The 22,476-nt window shown below is 25.1% G+C and overlaps 1 protein-coding gene across 4 annotated transcripts in view; it reads right to left on the reverse strand.

Annotated features, from left to right (window-relative positions):
- LOC107456091 (abnormal chemosensory protein 6) overlaps positions 1-22,476 on the reverse strand; it is a 75,554-nt gene that overhangs the window by 26,665 nt on the left and 26,413 nt on the right. For 2 of the 4 annotated variants that reach the window (XM_071187633.1, XM_071187634.1), the window contains exon 2: positions 15,750-15,788. The exons of the other annotated variants lie outside the window; for them this stretch is intronic. In XM_071187633.1, the coding sequence (XP_071043734.1) occupies positions 15,750-15,788 (39 nt within the window). The remainder of the gene's footprint in view (positions 1-15,749; positions 15,789-22,476) is intronic. 4 annotated transcript variants of the gene reach the window in all.

Consider the following 22,476-nt stretch of genomic DNA (forward strand, 5'->3'; position numbering starts at 1 on the left):
GTTATTTAGGATGGCCCACCGTCTGTTTTGGCACACACTATTTTAAAAAAAGGAAGACGATTATAATCTAATTATACTTTTAATTGCCACTAATATGTTTTCCCTAAATTAGTTACAATGAATATTTTTGGTATAACTGGAAAATGTTGTTAAATATTACCATCAACATAATTTACTTCATTGAATCACCAGCCCATTATTCATAATAACCTCAAGGACACTCTGAAAGCCGGCACTCGTAAATTCGATTTTGACAAAATAAACGAGCATTACCCATCTGACTAAATCAGGCTAATTTAATAAATTTTTCAGTATTAGCACAACAATTAAAATACTATTAATATTTCAGTGGTATTCTTATCTCTTTACATTGAAAAATTAAGGGGGAAAAAATCCAATGCTTTTGCAGAGTAGCCAATTTTTAATAAGTTTCAACCGGTGGTCAAAATTTCGATTTTCAAACTTTATGAAGTGTGCATGAAGTACTACAGGAAATATTATATGAAGTACTATATGGAGTACTTCATGCAGTAGTACATCCTTTAGTACTAAGTTGCTACATGTACTATTTGAAGTTACTTTACACAGCCAAATGGAAGGGCTTACTTTCAATAAATACGAAATCATGACAAAGGATCCAGCCCAATAATAGTAACATACCTATAGCTTATAGTATCTTAACACTTGCGTAATTCAAATATAAAGACTATAATAAGTTTTAGTTTTAATGTAATACTCATGTAAGAGAAAAATATTTGTAATAATATCAGTCTAGAAACTGAAATATTAAGAAAATTATTATATAGTTTTTGTTGTTTTAGTTTACAACAGCATAAGTAGAAGAGCGTTTTAAGGAAATCTTATAATGTGTAGACCAATGACGTTTTTTAAAATGTACATTTGATAAATTTGATTCATTAATTTTGTAATATTTATAGTTTAAGTTTTTGATTTAAAAAAATATGAAACAAATAAATGAGAAATATTATTAAAAACGAAATTAAACAGTGCCGATAAATTTAAATAATATAGTTAAAATATTTCCTAGTCGACTGTGAACTTTCGAAAGTAATTTTGTTTTAATATTGCTAAATATATCTTAGTAATTCCACTTATCATTTCTTTTTGTTAAATCGTATCATTTATTTCCTATCTAACAGTTTAAAAAGAATGTAAATAAATTTATAATTAAAAACTTCAGAAAAATAAAAAATTATAAATTGAACATGGAAAACATGCCTTTAATGATACGTAATAATCATCAGTAACCTAAGTGTGACGATTAATTTCCCACAACTGATGATGATATTTTGCGTTATTATCCACACGACATATTTTTTGTTTTTTCTGTAAAGCTATTAAGTCATTTTATTTTTTGACGAAATTTATACGGCACTGCACTTTAATACATAAATACTGTGCAATTAATGAAGTGGTGCTACAAAAGATATTGCATTTAATATTACTTTATAAATGTATATTTTTATAATCTTACGCATGAACCAACGAACTTGCAAAAAATAAATATTTTTTACGAAAATTAATAGCAAGTTTTTGAGCTACATTATTATTAATTGTTTTCGTTTCTTAAAGCTTAAAATAAATTTACGTTTTAAAAAGGAAGAAAATATGTTCAGTTATTCAAAACTTTATTCATAATAGATATACGGTTTTCATACTGTAAACAAATGAAAATGTTTTGCCAAATTAATTCGTATTTCTTTTTACTGAAATTTGGAATTAATTTGTCGAAAATATTAGAAAAATGCTTAGATTCTTAAATTCAATTCAATTGTTATGATCGGTACAGTTGAATTCGTTTAATTAAAACTGAGTTAGAAAAGAGTTCCAGTTCTCATTTTTCCAGAATCGAAGTGATCCATAAGATTATTTTCTGACCGAGCGGAAGAATCAGCTAATATATAGAGATCAGATATTGATCAGAAATTCATGATTGTCCTTTAATGTATGATGACTTAGAAAAACTGTCATTATTTTTTAAGCCATGCCCCAAAACAAAAACACCATATTGAAATTTTAAAACATAGCAAAATTATACAAATTTCAAAAATGACTTAAGTAAAATTAAAATTCTGATTTAACTAATTTAATATAATTTTAAGTATATTTCAAAAAAGAAACAACGTCAGTTATTTTTATAAATAGCATAGGCAAATTGCTAGCATTAGTTGATTGTGAAAAACTGATTTATATTTAAAAAATTTTATTTTTTACATACAGTCAATTTAGGAACAATTTATGTATTTAAAAAACTTCTATCATCGTTTACTAGCTATGTCTTCAATAAATTATCTCAAAGACTTCATTTGCTTTAAAAAATATCCTTTTTCAAAATGAGAACAAGAATTCTCAAATAAGAAAGGAAATATTTGGAAAAACCAACTGAAATATTTTTTAGAAAGGTAGAAAATCTACTTTTTCGAGACTTTACTCTTCGAAAATTAGTATTTGAAAGAGAGAAAAATTAGTAATTTTCCTCTTTTCGCACTATACAATGATAGTTATCTGATTTTTTTTCATTCTGATTTTCCGAATACGATAAATAATACTTCTTTTAATTTATTTTTGACTATTTAATATATTTTGATTTCACCGTTACTTGAGTAACGGTGAAACTTATCTATCGACATTGCATGACAGCAACCAGAAGTGTAAACAATGGATTATATTGTTCTTTTTTAATTTTTACTTCTAAATATTCGTCAGAGACAAAAATAAGCAATGGATATAATATTTTTTTAACAATCTGTTAGTAAAAAATTTGTGTATAAAAGTAAAAAAATATTAGAAAATCTACTTGCGCCAAGCCACATGGAGATAAATATTCTGGTGAAATTACTGTGCTTGTATAGTAATGACATTTCTGCTAAAAAAACAACATAGTTCTGGCAATAAAACCAAAATATACAGTATTTAAACCATTCATGGCAATTTTTGCATTTGTATAGTAATGGTTCACAAGAAATTCTGGTCTTCAAAATTACAGTTCTTATTACCACATATTTAGGAAATATGCAAAACATTAAAAATTAAACTTAAAAGAATAAATAGTTCTTACGCTATGAGCTAAAGTATGATGATAAAATTCTCAAATTTTACCACATTTACCAAATTTTATCACATATTACTCAAACATATTTTATCGACAGTTTTAAAAAATCATTACCAAAGAGCTTTGGTGAAAGTTAACGAGTTTTTTGGTGCTTCCATAGTGCCAGAAATGCGGGAAATTTAACCAAATTTTGTTAGTTTTTACCATGTTTTTTCTCTCAGTGTATGATGGTTCTTTGATTTGATATCATAATTATTGTCCAAATAAAACAACTATACCTTCTCACTGTTTTTAATGATACTCAGGCTTAAATAAGGATTACACCTATCTATTGGCATTACATAGAAACAAGGAAAAGTGCATGCAATGGATATATATTGCTTTTTTTAATTTTTACTTATAAATATTTATTGCTTACAAAAATAAACAATGAATAATATTTTTTTTAATTGTGCCTACATTGTAGCCTTTTCTTTCTTCCTGGTTTTCTCCAGCGAAACCAGTTCTCCCCTTAGAGAAGATATCAGGGTTTTACCATATTATTCGATACGTTGTTAGTGAGAGATATTCCCCCATTTGCGAAAACTTTCGAGGAGTAGAGAGCAGCGTTGTATACTATGAAAATATCGGTTTTTACCACTTTATGTTTGACATAATATTATGCAATATTTAGATGATTAGCATTATAAGCATAATTTACAATTTGAAATTAAGTATAACTATCATCAATTTTAAGATTATAATTTTTAACCATTTTTAAGAATATTTTTTTTGTTAAGTTAAAACAAAATTTCAAAGCGGAAAATAATTTTTGGGTGATAAAGAGATGAGTTTCAATTATTTTATCAATCAAGTATAAAAGATGTAATAATATTGAAAACTGAACACGCAATGTAAAATTTAAAAATAAGACAGATGTATTTCTTTTAAAATAATTAAGGCATGTTATTTATATATATTTCCCACATATATTTATATTATTACGAATATATCTTTTGTTAACAAATATATTGATCTTTTTCTGATTTGTGTTTCTTCCAGTCACAAACTGATGAGCGTAAAAAACATTGATTTTAAAAAAGCAGTTTTTTGCTTACGGGTTAAACTGGTTAGCAGTTGTTAAATTAAAAAAAAAAACTTTAAAAAGAATAAATCGAAAATAGAGATATTTAATAATCGATAATTAATAAGTTATGAGTATTAAAAGTAATAAAATAAGTTGTTACTGCCCATTCTTTTTTGCAAAACTCAAATTTGTAAATTGAATCATTAAACAACGCAATACTTCAAATGAACAGATATTTTAAGTTATTTGACTTCATATTAAAAAGTAATTCTAAAAATTAATCTTTAAAAATACAACATAATCTAGAACGTAAATTTCTTAAATATTGAATAATCATAATAATTAATTAATTGAATAATTAATTGAATAATCATATAAAAGCATAACGCAGTAAATATTCTGGCTTGCTTATTATTTGCAGCAATATCCTATGAAATGTTTAGAAGTTCAATTACTGGGTAAATAACTTTCTGATTGATTATTTATTTTAAAGGTTCAAAGCAAAAAGATTAATTAATTAGAAAAGTTAAAAGCAAATAATTAGCGTTTAGTTTAAAAATCTATGAATTCCTAATATAAAATCTGTCAATTTTTTGCATTCATGCATTTTTCCGAAAATTAAGAATAAGGCTTTTTGTTCTTTTTTAAAAAAATTATAAATAAATAAACGCTTAACACTTTAAACAACACGTCCTCTAAGCACAAGTTCATAACAAGTTAACTCTAAACAATTTTAAAAATATAAAAGCTAGAAGCTGAAGGACAATTAAATTGTTACGTACACATTAACGGGTATATTAAGGAGCACTCATTTGGAGAAAGCTTTTTTTAAAGGCAAACAGTATGCATTTTTATTACAAAAAACGCTAAAAACAAGTTTATTGTTTCAATGATTTTTATCAGGTCTTTATTTATCATAGATGGAATTTAGCTGTTTATCAAAAATGCTTCATTTATTGGTACATGAAATATTATCTTTTTTTATTTCGATCGATTTCACTAAAGATGTTTACTAAACAATTTTGAAAAAAAATTTTTTTTTAATTTATATGTTTTGCAGACTCTTTTAATTGAAAATACGAGAAATGAAATAAAAAAAGAAAGCAAGTAACGAAAATCCATGCAAAAATTTTAGGGATCAATTATCATTCTTGTTACTACAAATAAGAAATGTCAATCATTGCTAAAAATTTTATAAAAATGCTGTTTAATGGCTGCTTAAATTAATTGCTTTAGAAGGTTATAATTTTAGCGATAGTTTAGTTAGGTTATTAATTTTACCGATAGTTTAGTTAACATTTTTGTTATATGCAATTTTGAAGTGAGAAATATTTTTTTACTTTATTTTTCAATGACGAAAAGTAAATTCTGTATATTTAATTGAGACATTATTTCTTATAAGACCGTTTTGCGGATAATTATTCTGATATATTTTTGAAATTTTTAAAAATATAAACTTTTAAAAATATAAATGGTATGCTGTAATGAATGAAGTTTACAAATTTATAGCCTAACTACTTTCTATTGCATTATCAGTAAAACTTGCATATTGTTCTTTGAATTGACCCTTTCTAATTTCAATTTTAAAAATTTTCCTTATCTTCGTAGATATAATCTTACAAATTCGCAAAATACTTAAAATCTTATGGAAACTTTATTTTGATTAGTGAAGCACTTGTTTTATTCCGTTTTTCCAATTGTTTAATTCTGTTACATCAGCCAGGCAAACATATTTTTGCTTCGTTGACCTTATTTTCTGTTTGATGTTTTGGTAACGTAATGATCTCACTAATAGATTTGCTGGTCTTCATCAAAAAAAAAAATCAATCATTGATGTGCCATTTGAGGTCATCGTTATTACTGAAGTTTCATAAACTTCGAAATAAATGAAAATCCGATAGTGCAAGATCAAGGCTATGTGGGTAATGTGACATCACTTCAGTAAGCTGCTTCAGTAATTTCACATATGATGCTAAAGATGTCTGAGATATCGCATTGTAGCGGAGGAACACAATTTCTTTGCAATTTGTGATTACCCATATAACCTTGACTTTACACAATCGGATTATCATTTATTTTGAAATTTACAAAACTTTTAAAATGGTAAAAATTTCAGTAATAACTTTACCTAATTATAATTACATCAATGACCTTATGAGGGTATGATGGGGATCATACATTCTATGAACGCGGGATCATGAAGTTACCAGAAAAATGGTAAAAGATCATTGAACAGAATAATAGATATTTCACAGATTGAAGTTAATTTCTTGTAAAGCTAAAATTGATGTATATTACATTTTACTAAAATAACTTTCTTTTCAACACAATATTTTAAGGAATGTTTATTACTACTAATTCATTTTATGAATTTAATATTTCTTTATAATTTACAGAAAGAAGGATGCAGCTAAGAGTATTAGTTAATGTGATTATTTTGTAAATTTAATTATGATTGATTGAATTTCATAATTATGATTATTGTTTCTGAAAAGGATTGATATTAATCTACATTATAAGCATAGTTTATTATATGACTTTCTATCCATATTCATAAAACTTGGGTGGAACGTTTCGCACTAAGTTTTCCATTTTACCACGAAATCATCAATGCAAAATGGTACATAATATAAATGCCCTAAATTATAATTAAAAAAATGTTTTGCGATGGATAAATATAAAGAAAGAAATTTCAAAATTAATGCATAAAGAGACTAAAAATTAACTAAAGAAGTAAAAACGCTATGCAAATTTGTGGATAAATTTCTTTTATTTAATAAAGGTTTAAGGATATATAAATGAACTGCTAAATGATGATCAAATCTTTTTAATATCAAGTAACCCTATCAGAATAAATATTTTAAAGGTAAAAGGGTTAGGAAAGCAACTGTGCATATATTTTTATGTCTGTGCGTATATATTAGAGTTTGTTATTAGATTAAAAAATGACTAGAAAAAAAGACATAGAAAAACTAATGAAATTTAATGTTAGTTTTTATTCCTTACAAATTTTTAAGAATGTCTTTTCCCATTATTCTCTTTATTTTCAATTGTTGAGGCATTTTAAAATTACCAGGTAAATTATGATAAATTTTTAATCTCAGTCAATAGAAATAATTTTGACTTTTTAATTTGATATTTTAACTTTAGAAATATGAATTCAATTTATAAACATGAATTCAATTTTATTTTTGCATATATTTATACGTGACACAAATAACTATTTATAAATAACATTGACTGAAGGTTTATAAACGGTCATAAGTAAAATTCAAACATTATAATTATCATTATTATAAAGTTCGAATGTTAAGCTTTTAAAAATTCTTAATTTAAAACAAAAATCATGATTTTAAGAAACCTTTAAAATCAACCTCGTGAAATTAACCTTTTGATGAAATTAACTACGAAATATGGTTTCATTTCTATGTAATTTGGTAATCAATGTGGTAAATATGCTAATTTTATCACGATACACTTTAAAAAATTTCAGATTGCATTACGGTAAAAAGTACAGACACCCTGATTTCCGGTAACTTTTACCGTAAAATCCATTTTACTGGAACATGCTACGAAACAAAAAATCTGATATACCATATATTTTTACTGTAATAATTACCCTAAAATTACTCTAATTAAATAAATAATACTGTAAAAATTACTGTATATTTTACGGTAAAATGGATTTACCGTAAAGTGAATTTTCCAGATGATTCACCCAAAGTGCCGGTACTTTATAACGCAATTTAATCCGAAATTTTTTAAAGTGTAGAGCATGGTATAAAACCATTTACATGGTTAAGTTTAATTTTCAGTTTTGTATTTTTACTAAATATGTGGTAATAAGAATTATAATTTTGAAAACTAGAATTTCCAATAAACCACTAGCATACGAAAAGAAAGATTACCAAATAAATAGTTTAAACACCATATATTTTGATTTTATTACCAGAATTATGACTTTTTTTAACGTAATTATGCTTTTTTTGGCGGAAATGTCATTATACAAGTACGGTAAATTTGCCAGATTATTTCTTCCGTGTATTATATATAGAAATACTTCTATTAAATTCTTTCATATTTTTATTTTCAAGAGGATACTCACAATTCAATTATGAGTTTCACATTTATGTAATGTGAAATAATATATATAGCAACGCAATAGCAACGTATTTAGCAACGTAAGCGAAGTGACTGAGTTTTCTCAGTTATTATTTACCAGAAATCACAAGCATGGTTTATTAACGATTTATTATTTTAGCATATCCCATTGTGATTAAATAAATCATTCAGTTGAAAGTCTACATATTCTACGAAATAAACTGTTTTACTCTAAATCTTGGATTTGGAGTACATACATATCAATAAATGTCCAAAATTTGCGTAAAGAAGTGATAATCTCCTCTTGAGGATACGTATCTAATATTTTTTTCTGTGACATTCCAAAACAATTTATTAGTTTATTAACTTTCCTTAAATTATTTTTATTAAAATCCATTTAATTTTGCTCTTGTATTTAAAGAATATTTTGTTTCAAAAAAGTTTTAAAAAATTCTTACACTACTAAATTGTAAAAAATTCCGGATCAAATTACGGTAAAATGTACAAGCTCTCATATAGCAGCATCCGTTAAATACATTTTAAGTTAAAATTCATTTTTACAGACAAATTCATTTTTACCCTGAAATTTTATGCCATAATTTCTGCGTTAATATTTCCTTAACAACAACGATTAATTTAGTTTAAAAAAATTTCTTACAGTTATTATTTTCTGTAAAAAAAAGTCTGATTCCGCTTATTTATTAATTTTTCAGATAGTTTTTGCAATAAAATTTTCTTATAGATTTTTATACTTCATTTTATCACCTTTACGGTAAAAATAAATTTCACGATACAAAGTACTGGTATCCTGAGTCTCGAAGCTTTTACCGTAAATTGATCCGGATCTTTTTGCGTGGCAGTGGATATTTATGGAAAATGCTCAGTACAATACTTGACTGAAACTGACGTTGAGTCACGTGTAAAAGAAAGACAAAACATTTTTCACAGTGACAAAGCATTTCTTGATGGGATTCTGGTTAGCTTACTGAACATGATTTTAAATTTAACAACATGATTAATCTTTTAACATTGGAGAGTAACTTTAAAAAACAAATCTAGTTTATAATAATTTCCTTATTCAAACAAAAGTTTGATAAGTATCGTCAAATCCTTTAAAATATTCTTTGGATCACAGATATATTACGTTAATAACAAATCTAATATTTATCAGAGTAATATGAGAAAACAATCGGATAAAATCTTAAATACTTCGTATTGAAAAAAGTTTTAAAAAATATTGCTGTATTTTTATAAAAAATTACTAGTATTAAGATATTGTATTATAATACAGCAATTTGTTTACAGTGCACAAAATAAAAATGTGAACAACCTGAATGACATTGGGTCTAATGATCGTGTTTCCGGGTACTGGAACTCAATCTTATTGGTTCGAGAGCCAAACCTTAAATATGCTAATTATTAAGTCAGGCGATATTTTAAGTTACAAAATCATACCAGACACAAAAATATTTTAACGGATTTTGATTTTCAGATCTGTAAAACGTGTGGATCAGCAGCACTCTGGAAATTAGTTTAGGCCGGGGAACGGTTGAAAGTTTGGATACTTTCATGTTAATTTCAAGTTTTGTGTGTTTCGCTTTATCTCGAGATCCTTTTTAGACAATCGAGAAATTTTGCACACAATTATTGAATTCGCTTATCCATAGATAATAAAAAAAAATCTTAATAATTATTTATTGCTTCTTTATTAATTTACTTTATCGCAGTTCAAGAATTTTAAACGATTTGAAACACAAATTTTTTCACCATCTTAAAGTATGCAGTTTTAAAGGACAAATTACAAAATCTGAAAAAATATTTCCCAAGAAGACATTTTTTAAAATATCCGAATTTTTAAAACTGAATTTTTTAGAAACTACTCGACAGATTTCGTTCAAATTTTGTATTTTGCGGTTTAAAATTACATTATTTAGAGGGGGATAAAAAATTTCTATACCTCAAAATTAGAAGTGTTTTCTCCTCTTATTAAATAAATTAATAAAAAATAATAAATAATTAGTAAAAATGATTTTTACAAGGCATTCTTTTTAGATAAATGAATTTCATAATTGTCAGCAAAATATTTTTGATTGGCTTGAAAGTTTCTTAAGTTATAATTCACAAATCATGAGATTAACATTAAGAGGTTCAAACTTTCTATCATTTTGTTACCTAAACAATTCTCCAGATTACAACTAACCCCTTATTTTGAAACTCAAGACTCTAAATCAGTTGCTAAAAAAATATCTATTCAGAGAAAATTTATTTTGTGTCTGTTTTCATAACTTAAAATATCATTTACACGAATTAATTAGCATATTTAATGCGAAGCTCTCAAACCATTAAGACTGAACGTGAACGTTATTCATGATGTTCATTTTTCGTTATGCGCACTGTACGAAAAAATTCCTTTATAAGCAGAATTATTTGCATAAATCATATCGACTCAAGGCTTTCGCAAACTAATATATTAATAATGTCGTAGTTTCAGATGCACTGAATCAATAAACACGATTTAATTTGTATTTCAAACTTACAGGAATGTAAATTGAAACAATCTAATTTCTTTTAGCCTGAAACTTCCTCTATGTTACATCGTATTGTTTATACGTTTCTATTTCGATATTAAACAAGATATGAAGTGAAAGCAGATGTTATTTCCTTTGTATACACCTTTCTGTTCTCTAGAAAGTCTTTTCGGAACGCCAAAAACTCTTAGACTTATGGCTCTGGAATTGATATTGGAAATGTTCCAGCAACTTCTATTCATCCATAACGCGACGTTCTAAAACATCGATCTGCATTTTGAGCATTTGATGTTTCGAAAGCAAAGCAATAGGCACCGCTGTCACTGTTTCAAAATATAACCAATATATGCACAAAGTACCGCGCCGACGTCGGTTCAAAATTTCCTTCTCTCTAAGAAAGCCATTTTCATGTAAGCAACGTAATTGCCTTCAAAAATCGGACTTATAAGCTTGGAAATGTTCGTCTGCGTTTCTCATAAAACTAAGGTCCGTGGATTCGAAAGAACGGTGATTTTTATCTGGTGGAACTTTTTTTCTATGTTTCTTCTATGTCTACTTTTTTCTTTCCTTCCTAGTTACGAGGCTTTCCCAAAAGCTTTTAGGATTTCTTCCTTTTGAAGCTCTGCTGAAATTGGAATCCAAGTGGTATCTAAGAAGACGATGCAAATTTTCATTTTTACCTTTCTTTCTTTCTTTCGGTTTTTATTTCTTATCCAGTAAACTAAAATTTCTAAGGTACATATACAGATGCCATTTCATTTTGTAAGGAATTTGTGTAAAAGGTATTCCACTCGGATTTAAATAAATGAATTTAATATTTAAAGATCTGAATTACTAACTTTAATTTAAAAATTAAAAGAGACACTCGCAAAGTTTTTTCAATGAATTAAGCAGAAGGGCTTCAGTGTGATTCAGGGAAGATCAATGTTGATTATTATCATCACCAAACTTTGAAGAAAAAAAAGGTGAAACAAAAACACTCTAAAAAGAATGTAAAATTTTTTTTAAATAAATTCCAAATTAAAAACTTCTGTAATGATATCTAAAGTTACAGATTTATTTTAGCTGTTATTGCTCGTTCAAATTTCTAAATCAACATGCTGATATGCTGCATTCTGTGTAGTTAATTCCTTAAAAAATCTATCAGATTCTCATTACTAGAACTATTATTTCATCTACTTTAACCAACCTAGAATTTACATATTTTATATATTACGTTCGTTATTACTCTAACTAATTTTATGTGTCTGTCATTTTATAGGTATGTCTAAATCAAAAGTGATTAATGATTAATCAAATGATAATAAAATAATGAGGATAGTGTAATTAAATAAGAACTATTTTTCTGTAATTTTATTTATTTATTTATTAATAAAGTACTCTAATGGGTATCAGGACTGTGAAAAAAAATTTACTGTAACAGAAGAGTAACTAACTGTAATGCGAGCAGTAATTCATCTGCAAAAGTTAACAGAAAAATAAAATTATTTATTTTAATGATGATCAGTCTCGTTGACCATTATTGGTTTGTATAATATCAACTGAAAACCTCAGCCTTATGATCGCTTCTTAAAAAAATTATTTCTTATTTAAAACACAGATAAATATTTATTGTTAAGTAGTATACCTCATTTATATTTACATAATTGCTAATTTCTTACATTCCTGAAAAAGGAAAATGCATGTGTCGAATCAGAAGTAATATTTTAAATTAATATATTATGTTAAATAATCATTAAAATTTGTAATTTGCAGCCATTTTAACCACTAATTCTCTACTTTGTCTTCTTTCTCAAGTTTCCACAGATTTAATTATTTGCAATACAATATTTATTTTTCGATAACTTCACCTGTATAAAGATTTCAAATATAAAACTGAGCGGATAAAAATTGAAGTTATTACTCATAATTTAAGTAACAATAACTAGATTGCAGAAGTTTTTAAGTTCTTCTATAACTTACTCAAAATTTATTAAATCAGGACACTGGTGTCTCTTTTATGTATTTTTTTCTGACCCTCTGCGTGCAAGAAAATTTTATAATTACATACTACTTTTTGAAATCATTTAATTACAAATAATTATTAAACACAGTCTACGAGTTATTAAAATTTTGCTAGATTATCGGAATTATATTTGTCTTAGAATATAAAATAAAGAAGAAGAAGTTTGAATTTTTTTCCCGTTCATATTCAAAAATAACTGATTCTGAATAACTGATATTTAAAATTAAAGAAATTTTAGAGAGCAATTACTGTTTCTCTTCAATATAAATGCATGCAAATAAATGCGAATTTGAAAAATTATTATTTGGATGTGAGCAATCAGTCCATACTTGCCAAGAGCCACATGCATTCCTATATGATCCCCTCTATCCATATTTCATAACCATAAATTATTAAACTTCTAATTTTCTGTTATTTTGACCTAAATTAGTACATATTAATGAAAAAAGTCTGAAAAATATTCTTAATGCAAAATTATGCGTCTAAGGGTCAAATTGCTACTTGTTTCTCTTTAATAACGAGTTAAAAATTATTGGGGTAATTTTTATTTTAATAAAATGAAATGCAGTCACCTAATTAATCAGTAAAATCGTCTAATTAGTTTAAGCAATTAATTGAAAAGAAATACTCCAAAATATCACGCATCTACTTGAAAAAAAATCAATAAAAATCTAAATCAATTTAACTCATAAACTGGTGAAGAAAAAGCTTGAACAAATAGTTTTAAATAAATGGAATTACTAAGAAAATAGTGCAACAAATCAAAAGAAACAGTGAAATAAAATTAACAAATGAATTTATAGTTGTAAATTATAATAATAAAGAACTTAACTTAATAAAATATTCTTTTGAATGAAAAGTTAACGGGTGGTTAACGTATTAAATAGTAAAAATATGAAACTAAAATAATAAAAATATAAAAATCAAATAATAAAAGCATAAAAATTAAATAATAAAAACATAAAAATCAAATAATAAAAACATGAAAATCAAATGATAACAATTATAAACATAAAGTAATAATTATAAATCATAAATAATAACCGTACCCGTGGAACTTTAAAATACAAATTTATAAAAATCTTCATCAAATCTGTGGTCTTAATTTCCCCTTCACATTGTGCATTTGTCGCGTTCCAACATACTTTTTTTCTAGATGTGAATAAATATAAAATAAATATCATTTAAAATTTATCAGTAGAAAAGTATTTATTAGTAAAAAAGTACAAAAATTTAATACTTCTATAATAATTTTAAGGAAAATCAATTTTAAAATAAAATAACAGCAACTTTTTTAAAATTTCTATAAAAGAAACTTAATAAAGGGCTTGTAACTTCTTCGATTAGAACTTGTTAAAATTGACTATATTAAAATAATGAGAAAGAAAAAATATATTTAAAGCATTTTTAAGAGATTTTTTTTATTCGTATTATTAGTACAATCATTCAAAACATTACCAAAAACAAAACTGCAACATTTATCAAAGTTTGAAATATTATACAAATCTAGTTGAAATAGGAGCTCCTTTATCAGTTTTATATCTGATATTCATTCGATTCGGTATATTCGATAAATTGAAGAATGCTTTGACGAAAGAGTTTAAATTTAAAGTTAAAAAGTCAAAAATAGTCAATAAATAAAAGTGCATTGTGAGAAAGAGGATGAAATAAAGATTAAAATGCAATGGTGAAAAAAGTAAACGAAATAAAAATAAAATTTAAAAATGATGGAGAAAAAACATTGTAAAAATGTTTATAAAATTAAAAAAAACATTCTTTTCATCTTAATGTTGTGTAATTTTTGCTTACAAGATGTCGAAAATTAAAAATAGAACATTTTATAACAATAAATAAAATTTATTTTAATAAAACATCAATTACAAGTAAAAACATGGCTTCTTCAATTGTATAAATATCTCCGATTCACAAATACGCCTCAACTTACAGAATTTTGATAATTTAAGGATATAATTGCTAGAGTCTTATTGATTGGCAATTTAGAAGAAATAAAAGTTTTTTCCTAAGTGATATAATTACAGACGACAATTATTTATTAGGTTTTAGTGGAGTAAATTTTAACCGCAATTAAATAAAAACATTTCTGTTATTATTATAAATAATATTTGTTTCTTCATTTTAGTAGGTAGAGTTCGCGCTAGAACGTGTGTTTATTTTTAAAAAAATGTCCCGAAAAAAAGCTGTAAATTTCTTCAATTTTTGTTAAAAAGAACTAGAAAACTGCAAATTTTGGTTTAATATTAGAAATGCTCTTTTTATTTTATTCTATTTCTTGAAAGTCCTCTTTTCTACTTTTTTTTGTATCCTCTTTTACATAAATGGAAAAGGTTTGCTTCAGTATCTGTACTAAAGAATTAGGGATACGATTGTTTGAATTATTCTCCGAGCATGAAGACAGTACATTTTTTAAACAAAAGCTAATTAAATAGTGCACAAAGACAGAAATACGTAACTAAATCATCAAATATGAACAAAAAGAAGTGCTGAAGTTAAATACAAATTTACAGTTTCCTGTTAATTCATAATTTGTCACAAAAATATTTTTAATTATTTATAAAGTGCTAATATATTTCAAAATCAAATAGCAATCAAACACACAATTTTAACCTAATTTTAATATGTATGTCAGCTTTCTTTAATGAATGTTAATAAAAGAGAAACTAACTAATTCATTGTTTACGAATTTGTTACAGTATTTTTCAAAACACACGTAAATCTTATTTAACGATGCAAAAATGAAGGCATTGTTTTCCGTTTAGCGGTTAGTTTATGATAAAAACTGTTTTCAAAATATCAATTTTTATCCATAAAAAAAAACTTTTGAAATGCAAATTCATTAATTAAATATTAATAAAAAAGCCACTTCTACTTTAGGCTGAGTTAAAAAAAAAAGTGTATGTGTAAAATTGCTTTTGTTTGTGAGAAAATATTAATGCATAATTAATAAAATAAACTTACCGCGAGGGTCCTCTCAAAATGGGAACCTTGCATCATCCCCTGAAATCCAATTATACGTTGTAAAATATTTGAAGGAAAGACAAATGAATGTTAATAACTTTGTTCGAAAACTGCAATAAATTACTCAGAAAATATAACTTTCTATTGTTGTCTCTGAAGAAGATGTGTTCTTAGTTAAACTGAAATATTATCCTTTTTAATAATTAATAGAAACAAACACTACAAAATAAATATGCATAAATGTGCTTAAATTAGGATAATTTCGGATTGAATGTTACCTTTCGTGTATTAAAAGAACAATTCTTAAATATCCGAATGATAGTACCAGATGGTGGTACCATGCTGATACCAAAAGACTTGAAATTCTTGTAGCTACCTTTAGGATTTTAACAAAAGTAGTTTTAATTTTAGAAAATACAAAATTAAATTTCAAACAAGTGAAAATAAGTTCTATATCAAAATAAAATAATGCCAAGAGTTTTTAGCAAAAATGCATGAAAAAACCTTTAGAATAAGTTTTAACCCTTCATATTCTTCAAGAATTTAAATACTTTTAAAAAACTAAATTATTAATTTTACAACGCTTTTATTATCATAATATTTTCTAAAATGTAATAACTCATTCAATGGACAATATTTATAGTTATTTTGCACAGAAAATCATAGTATCAGCCTTAAACATTTAAAATTGGTCAAAGAGAGAGTTATATCTGTTTTTTTTTCGAAACTTAATTTAATACAAATTTTTCAAATTTCAAATTTGCAATGCAAACCTGTTTTCATTTATTAAAGAAAACTTAGTTAAAAAAAACTTAGAACCAGTTGCATAAGGTCTTTAAAAATTGTTTTTGGAGAAAATTTCCCGTTTGAGTATCAGAAATCTGATTTTATAAAAAAAATTATGTCACTATTATCTATCACTTTTGTCACTATGTTCAACACAATGATATTTATCATATCATATCATATAATCTATAGTTTTGTATGCAATATTTTTATTTATATTTGTTACCTTGAGAAAAGAGGTTTTTCAAAGAGCGATGTTATGGAACATTTTTCAATAAGATTTTAATTTTATTGAAATTGTTATTTTCATTTTATTGCATATTTAAAATACCAAAGACAATAGACAGCAATGTTATAAATTCCAAATCAATCAATTAAAAATTTCATTTAAGGTGATTCACTTTAATCTTTTAAAGATTATTAGATTACCAACAATTGTGGTTCTAAAATTAACTAATACACTATTTCCTTAATGTTGATTTTATTGAGTTTTAAAAGAAGAACAAAGAAGCAATATCTTCTGTGATTTTGGCTAGAGAAAAACAATTTTAAAAAGTCTAAGAGAAAATTATTGTTAATTTTTTACTTCATTTAATTTTACAAAACAATATCAACACATATTAAAGGCAACAAATTAATAGGTATTTTACGCAAAAATTACATTGTTAAAAAAAGTTGAAATTATAATTTTAGATTTTGACTTAAATTTTATAATTTTAGATTTGAAATATGAAATTTTGTTTTATGAAAAGTAAGAAATGCAGATGACAGGCAGCTTTTCATGAACAAAAAAAAAAAAAAAAAAAAAAAAAAAAAAAAAAAAAAGAGAAATGGAAAAAAAAAATTTCAGAATTTGAGATAGTCAATATCTCATATCTGTTTTTCTGTGTATATATGTATACATATATATATATATAAATGTCAAAAATTTTCACCCAAATCTTCAATGATATATTGAAGATTTGCGTGGATAACTAATTTTTCAAAAAAATACAGTTTTAAAAGCATTTTAAAGCTTTTCAAACTATCGCTGACTTCGAAATAATTATTTTGGAGTAACCATTTTGCGAGGTTACTGCGGTTTTTGGAATTCTATCTCAACAAAAATTTTGCTGACAAATATTCCAGTAAGCATATCAAAAATGCAAAAAATTAAAATGGTTTTTAATTCTAACTCACAATACGCAAAATATTCTGCACGAATACGAGCTTTAAGGTTGTTAAGTATTGTTAAAATAAAACTCTTGAGTAGAACTTATATATGTCTCAAAATGAATTTCGGAATAGGGTTAGTGTGGACAAATTAAATATTTCTGTTATTTTTCTCTCCAAATTTTTCTGTTATTTTTGGCATATTGACAAAACTTTGCTACACTTTTATATGTAGCTGCGTGACAAAACACTTATTTGATATTTAGCAAATGAAAAATATGTTAATTATTGCTGAAAATAAAATTCTGAATTTTCTTTTTATTTTTCATTTCATACTATTTTTAAACGAGTGTGGACACAGATTTGTGACTGCTCTTGATATGTCAAAATTAACAAGACTCCCATGAGTTATTTTGCGCAAGCAAATAAATAAATGAACTCAAATGCCTAATCTTTTACAAGATACCTTTTTTGAAATCCAGAGGTCTAATAAGATACTGCTTAGATACAAATAAGTTACAAAGCATCATATATTGGTGGTCACAAATATGATAAATAACCAAATATTTTTATCTTTCATTCCAATCATCAAATTTTTCTAAAAATTTGTGTTTTTTTTAAATTGGTGGTTGCACTATATTTAAATGGTTATTGATACAGAACAATAAAAAGGATTGTTACAAAAAGTAAAGTAATTCCGCAGAAACAATTCCGCAGAATCATTTTCCCAAAGTTTAATCGCATTATTATCAGGTCACACATTATATTTCTTTGCATTATTATACTTGTTTTAAATTGTTTACATAACGCGATAACTAAATCAACTCAAATCAAATTTATTATATCAAAAATGAAATAGTAAAGCTTAGTATTTTCTACCACTTCAAATATTAGAAGAAAAGCGCTAAAACTGAAGAAGTTGGTATTAATGTATTTATAAGGCTTCAACATTAATTGTTATAGTGATTGTTATGTTTATTTACTTCAAAATTAACATTTCATTATATTAATTTTAATTACTGAACATTAATACCTAAATATGCAAACAATATTTTCTCTTTACTAAAATTTCAATTAAATAAAAAGTAATAAAAATGAAAAAAGGAACAGGACTTAAAAAAGAGTTAGTATTTTAAAACAATGAAAATTTCAAAAGCATTTTGTCGATACATTTTATAATTTTTTAGTTTAAAAGACGGATCAATTAGAGCTTAAACAGAAATCAAATAACAATTTAAAGATTTATTTACTTATTAAACGTGTTATCTTAATTTTAATCATTAAGTATAAGTTCTTGTTCCTTCACAAATAGAAATTGAATTTGAAACTTTTACTAAATTTGGGTAAACTTTTTAAAGAAATGTAATTTTCCGCTTTTAATAAAAATTTCTATATCACGCAATATTCACGTTCTAAAATGTATTTCTAATAAAATAATTTCAACCCCCAAGAAAGCATATTTTTTGGTTTGATAACACTAAATAAGGATTTAAGTTTGTTAAATAGCATATGATATTACGTATTAAGTAAGACGAGTAAATTAAGCAACTTGTATTTTTATTATCAAATATTTCTTCTAATAAGAAATAAGCAAATGTATAAATTATAATAATAAAATTAAACTTTGTTTAAGTTTTTGCGCTTATACTATTGAAATCACTAATTTAAGAAAAAACCTTTCCTTAGCATAATATTTCACACTCGAGAATCGCGAATATAAGCTATTCTCATTAGTATTTGTTAAAAAGAAAACAAATTGGCATACAATGTTTTAGCAAGCGCATTGTTTTTCTATCAGTAATTTTTAATGAGGAAAGCGTATTACCTCTACATAATTAGAAAAAAAAACTCATACGTAAAAACGATTTTCATAATTCATAAAAATTTGCTCATTAAATTCATCATTCGTCTACTTAAGTTGCTTAAACAGTAGTTTTATTAACTAAGTGATTTGAGTACTGATTTCCCTTTTACTCAAATATAAATAAATACCTCAATTTAACTAAATGACTAAAAGGAAAAATTTATGAAAAATAATTTTTTTATTAAATATTTTGAATGAAATGTTTGACAAATGACAAAGATTTATATTAGAAAAAAGAAAACGCGTTTTTGTTAAAATTGCTTTCTTTCTTTTGATTGCCATAATAATTTTCTGAAAATAATTAGTGTGTAAAACAGAACCAAAAAGAGGAGAAAAACAGAAAACAAAATAAGTTTCTTCATAATGCAATATGTAAACATACATTTAAGCTTATTATAAATTTGCACTTCGAAAAGCTTGGTTAATTTAATCACAAAATGTTTTTTTATCAACTTCGCTATTTTGCAATATCCTCTTCCGGATATAGTTTAGATACGAGTTAGGTGGAAAGTGCTTATTCCATTATAATTTTCCATATTAAGTTTCATAATAGATTTCTCATAGCAATTTTGAATATTTTTCGCTAGATATAATGTTACCAAAAGGATGTCAAAATGTAATTTTCTCACAATAAAAACAGTAATTTTAAGGAATTACTGACATGAATACAAAAACATTATTTTGCATATCTCAAAGAAAAAATATATGTAACTTAAGTTAACTCAATTTCTATTTTATATTGACTATATTTGATAAATCTTCTGAAACCCTTGATTTAATAACGAACAATAAACAGTTAGGTGTTATTTACTTATCAAATTTCATCAGAACGAATGTTCATAAAAATGATCAAAATATTAAAAACAGTAATTAATAAACTTGCATTGCACTATATGGTTTTATGGAGCCACGCCCTTATATCTAATGGAATGGGCGACTAAACGTTTTATAAATAAATAAATTAGAGTTTCGCGTTTACCCAAAGTTTCACGCAATACAAATATGAAATAGTTAAAATTAACTGTAACAGGTTGCGTGGTAACATCTCTTGTAGATATGGAGTGCCTGTTGTGTATTTATTTACTTTCATTTTCTTTTCTATTCATTTTTTTTAATATTTTAACTTATACTTCTAAATCTATTGTAATTTTGAAAGACGTCAGGGGAAAGTATTAAACCTTGATTAAGTATATTTGCAACTCTCAGTGAAAGATTTTTTGTATTTTATATACGTAGTTATGTACTCATTAAAAAGAAGGTATGCACTAGAGAGAGTTTTCTTATATTTTTAGCTGATGAGCAATCTCTTTTAAGTAAGTTTGAATGGAAAATAAAACCCTCTAATGCTTAAAACAGAGCTAATGTACGAAACTTTCATTCTTTTTAACATAAAATACCTTTCTTTTAAGAAAAGTAATTTATTTTTGCTAGGCCGAGTAAAACCAAAAAAGGATATGCTTTATAAATAATATTTAAAGCCTGTACAATCTTTTCTTACTTTAAAGAAAAATTCTGAAACGTATGACATAATTCATTCAACAAAAATTTATAATAATATACAAACAAGAAATATATTTCCAAACCAAGTTATTTCAATTATAACTTTCTGCATAAAAAAAAACTTTAATTTCGCTTAATTCACAACGTTCTCTTTTATAAATCATGCTAAAACTTGATAAATACTTTAAAAGAACACCTTTTATATGCAAACTATAAACATTTACTATATGAAAAAAATTTTAATGCATGTTTCAAATAGAGCATTTGTGGTTCATAATTGAAAACTGTAAAAACAATATATAACATGATATTTTGAGATATTAAAAGCCTTACATATTTTTATATTAATTTCATTGTTATGATGAAAAAATTAAGATATTAAAATAGCTTATGTATTGTCACTAATTAATAACAAATATCTATAAACAAAATATTTCATTTATAATATTTTTTTCTGACAATAATTCCTCTACTAATTTTGAATAAGGCTTTATTTTTAAATAAAATAAATAATCCGTTGAAATATCGTCATACGAAAAAGGAGTTATGCTTGAAAATTCTATGCGTTTGCATAAAATTAAGATAAGAGTTTTGATATCATCATTTGGGAATTGTTAAATAAATTTAAATAAGGTACTAAGTGAAAATATAGATAGTTTTAAAACTTGTGAATGAATAATGAGAAATTTTTTCAACTTTTCAACTCCTCGAATTATATAGCTGACACAGAAAATAGCGCAGCTAATGCTTGAAACGTAAAAAATCTGCCGAGTAATTAACTTGAGTTCGTGATTTTTCCTAAGAAATATATTACACTTTTTTAATTACTCTTTATTTTTGCTCGTTCATTATAAATGCATTGACAACTTTTAATTTTTTTCATAGAAACTTTTTTGTTCGAGGTCAACTTTCTTGCTTTAAAACATATAATAATAACTTGGTTAAAAAGTTCTGATGCAGAAACGCTTAAATTCTATTTTAAGCCTTTAAACTTCGGAAACACGTTTAATGTAGCTTAAATCACAAATCATATATGTAAAGGGCTATTATGAAACTGAATAGTTATGAATACTTATAAATAATGAAAAATTATGAATACTGTTTTGAATGAGAGTATGAGACAATGTCTTAGAGAAAAGCGTGGTAAATAATTTGCATGTAATTCCTTTTAAACCGAAATTACCATTTGATAGGGAGTGTGTGTTTCATAGTGAGTTCTCATGAATAATCTGAGGGACACATTTCACATTCCCAGTAAAATTATGTACTGAAAAAGGATTAAAAAAATCTAGAATTTTTGAACCAAAACGAGAAATTTATCTAATATTTGTGGCAAGGTAACAACGACTACATATGTTGTGGCAATAAACTTCTAAAAAGTTTCTCCATTAATATATGAAAGTCTCTATTATATTAAGCTTCATT

Source organism: Parasteatoda tepidariorum, chromosome X1 (assembly GCF_043381705.1).
Source record: "Parasteatoda tepidariorum isolate YZ-2023 chromosome X1, CAS_Ptep_4.0, whole genome shotgun sequence".
NCBI classification, from domain to species: domain Eukaryota; kingdom Metazoa; phylum Arthropoda; class Arachnida; order Araneae; family Theridiidae; genus Parasteatoda; species Parasteatoda tepidariorum.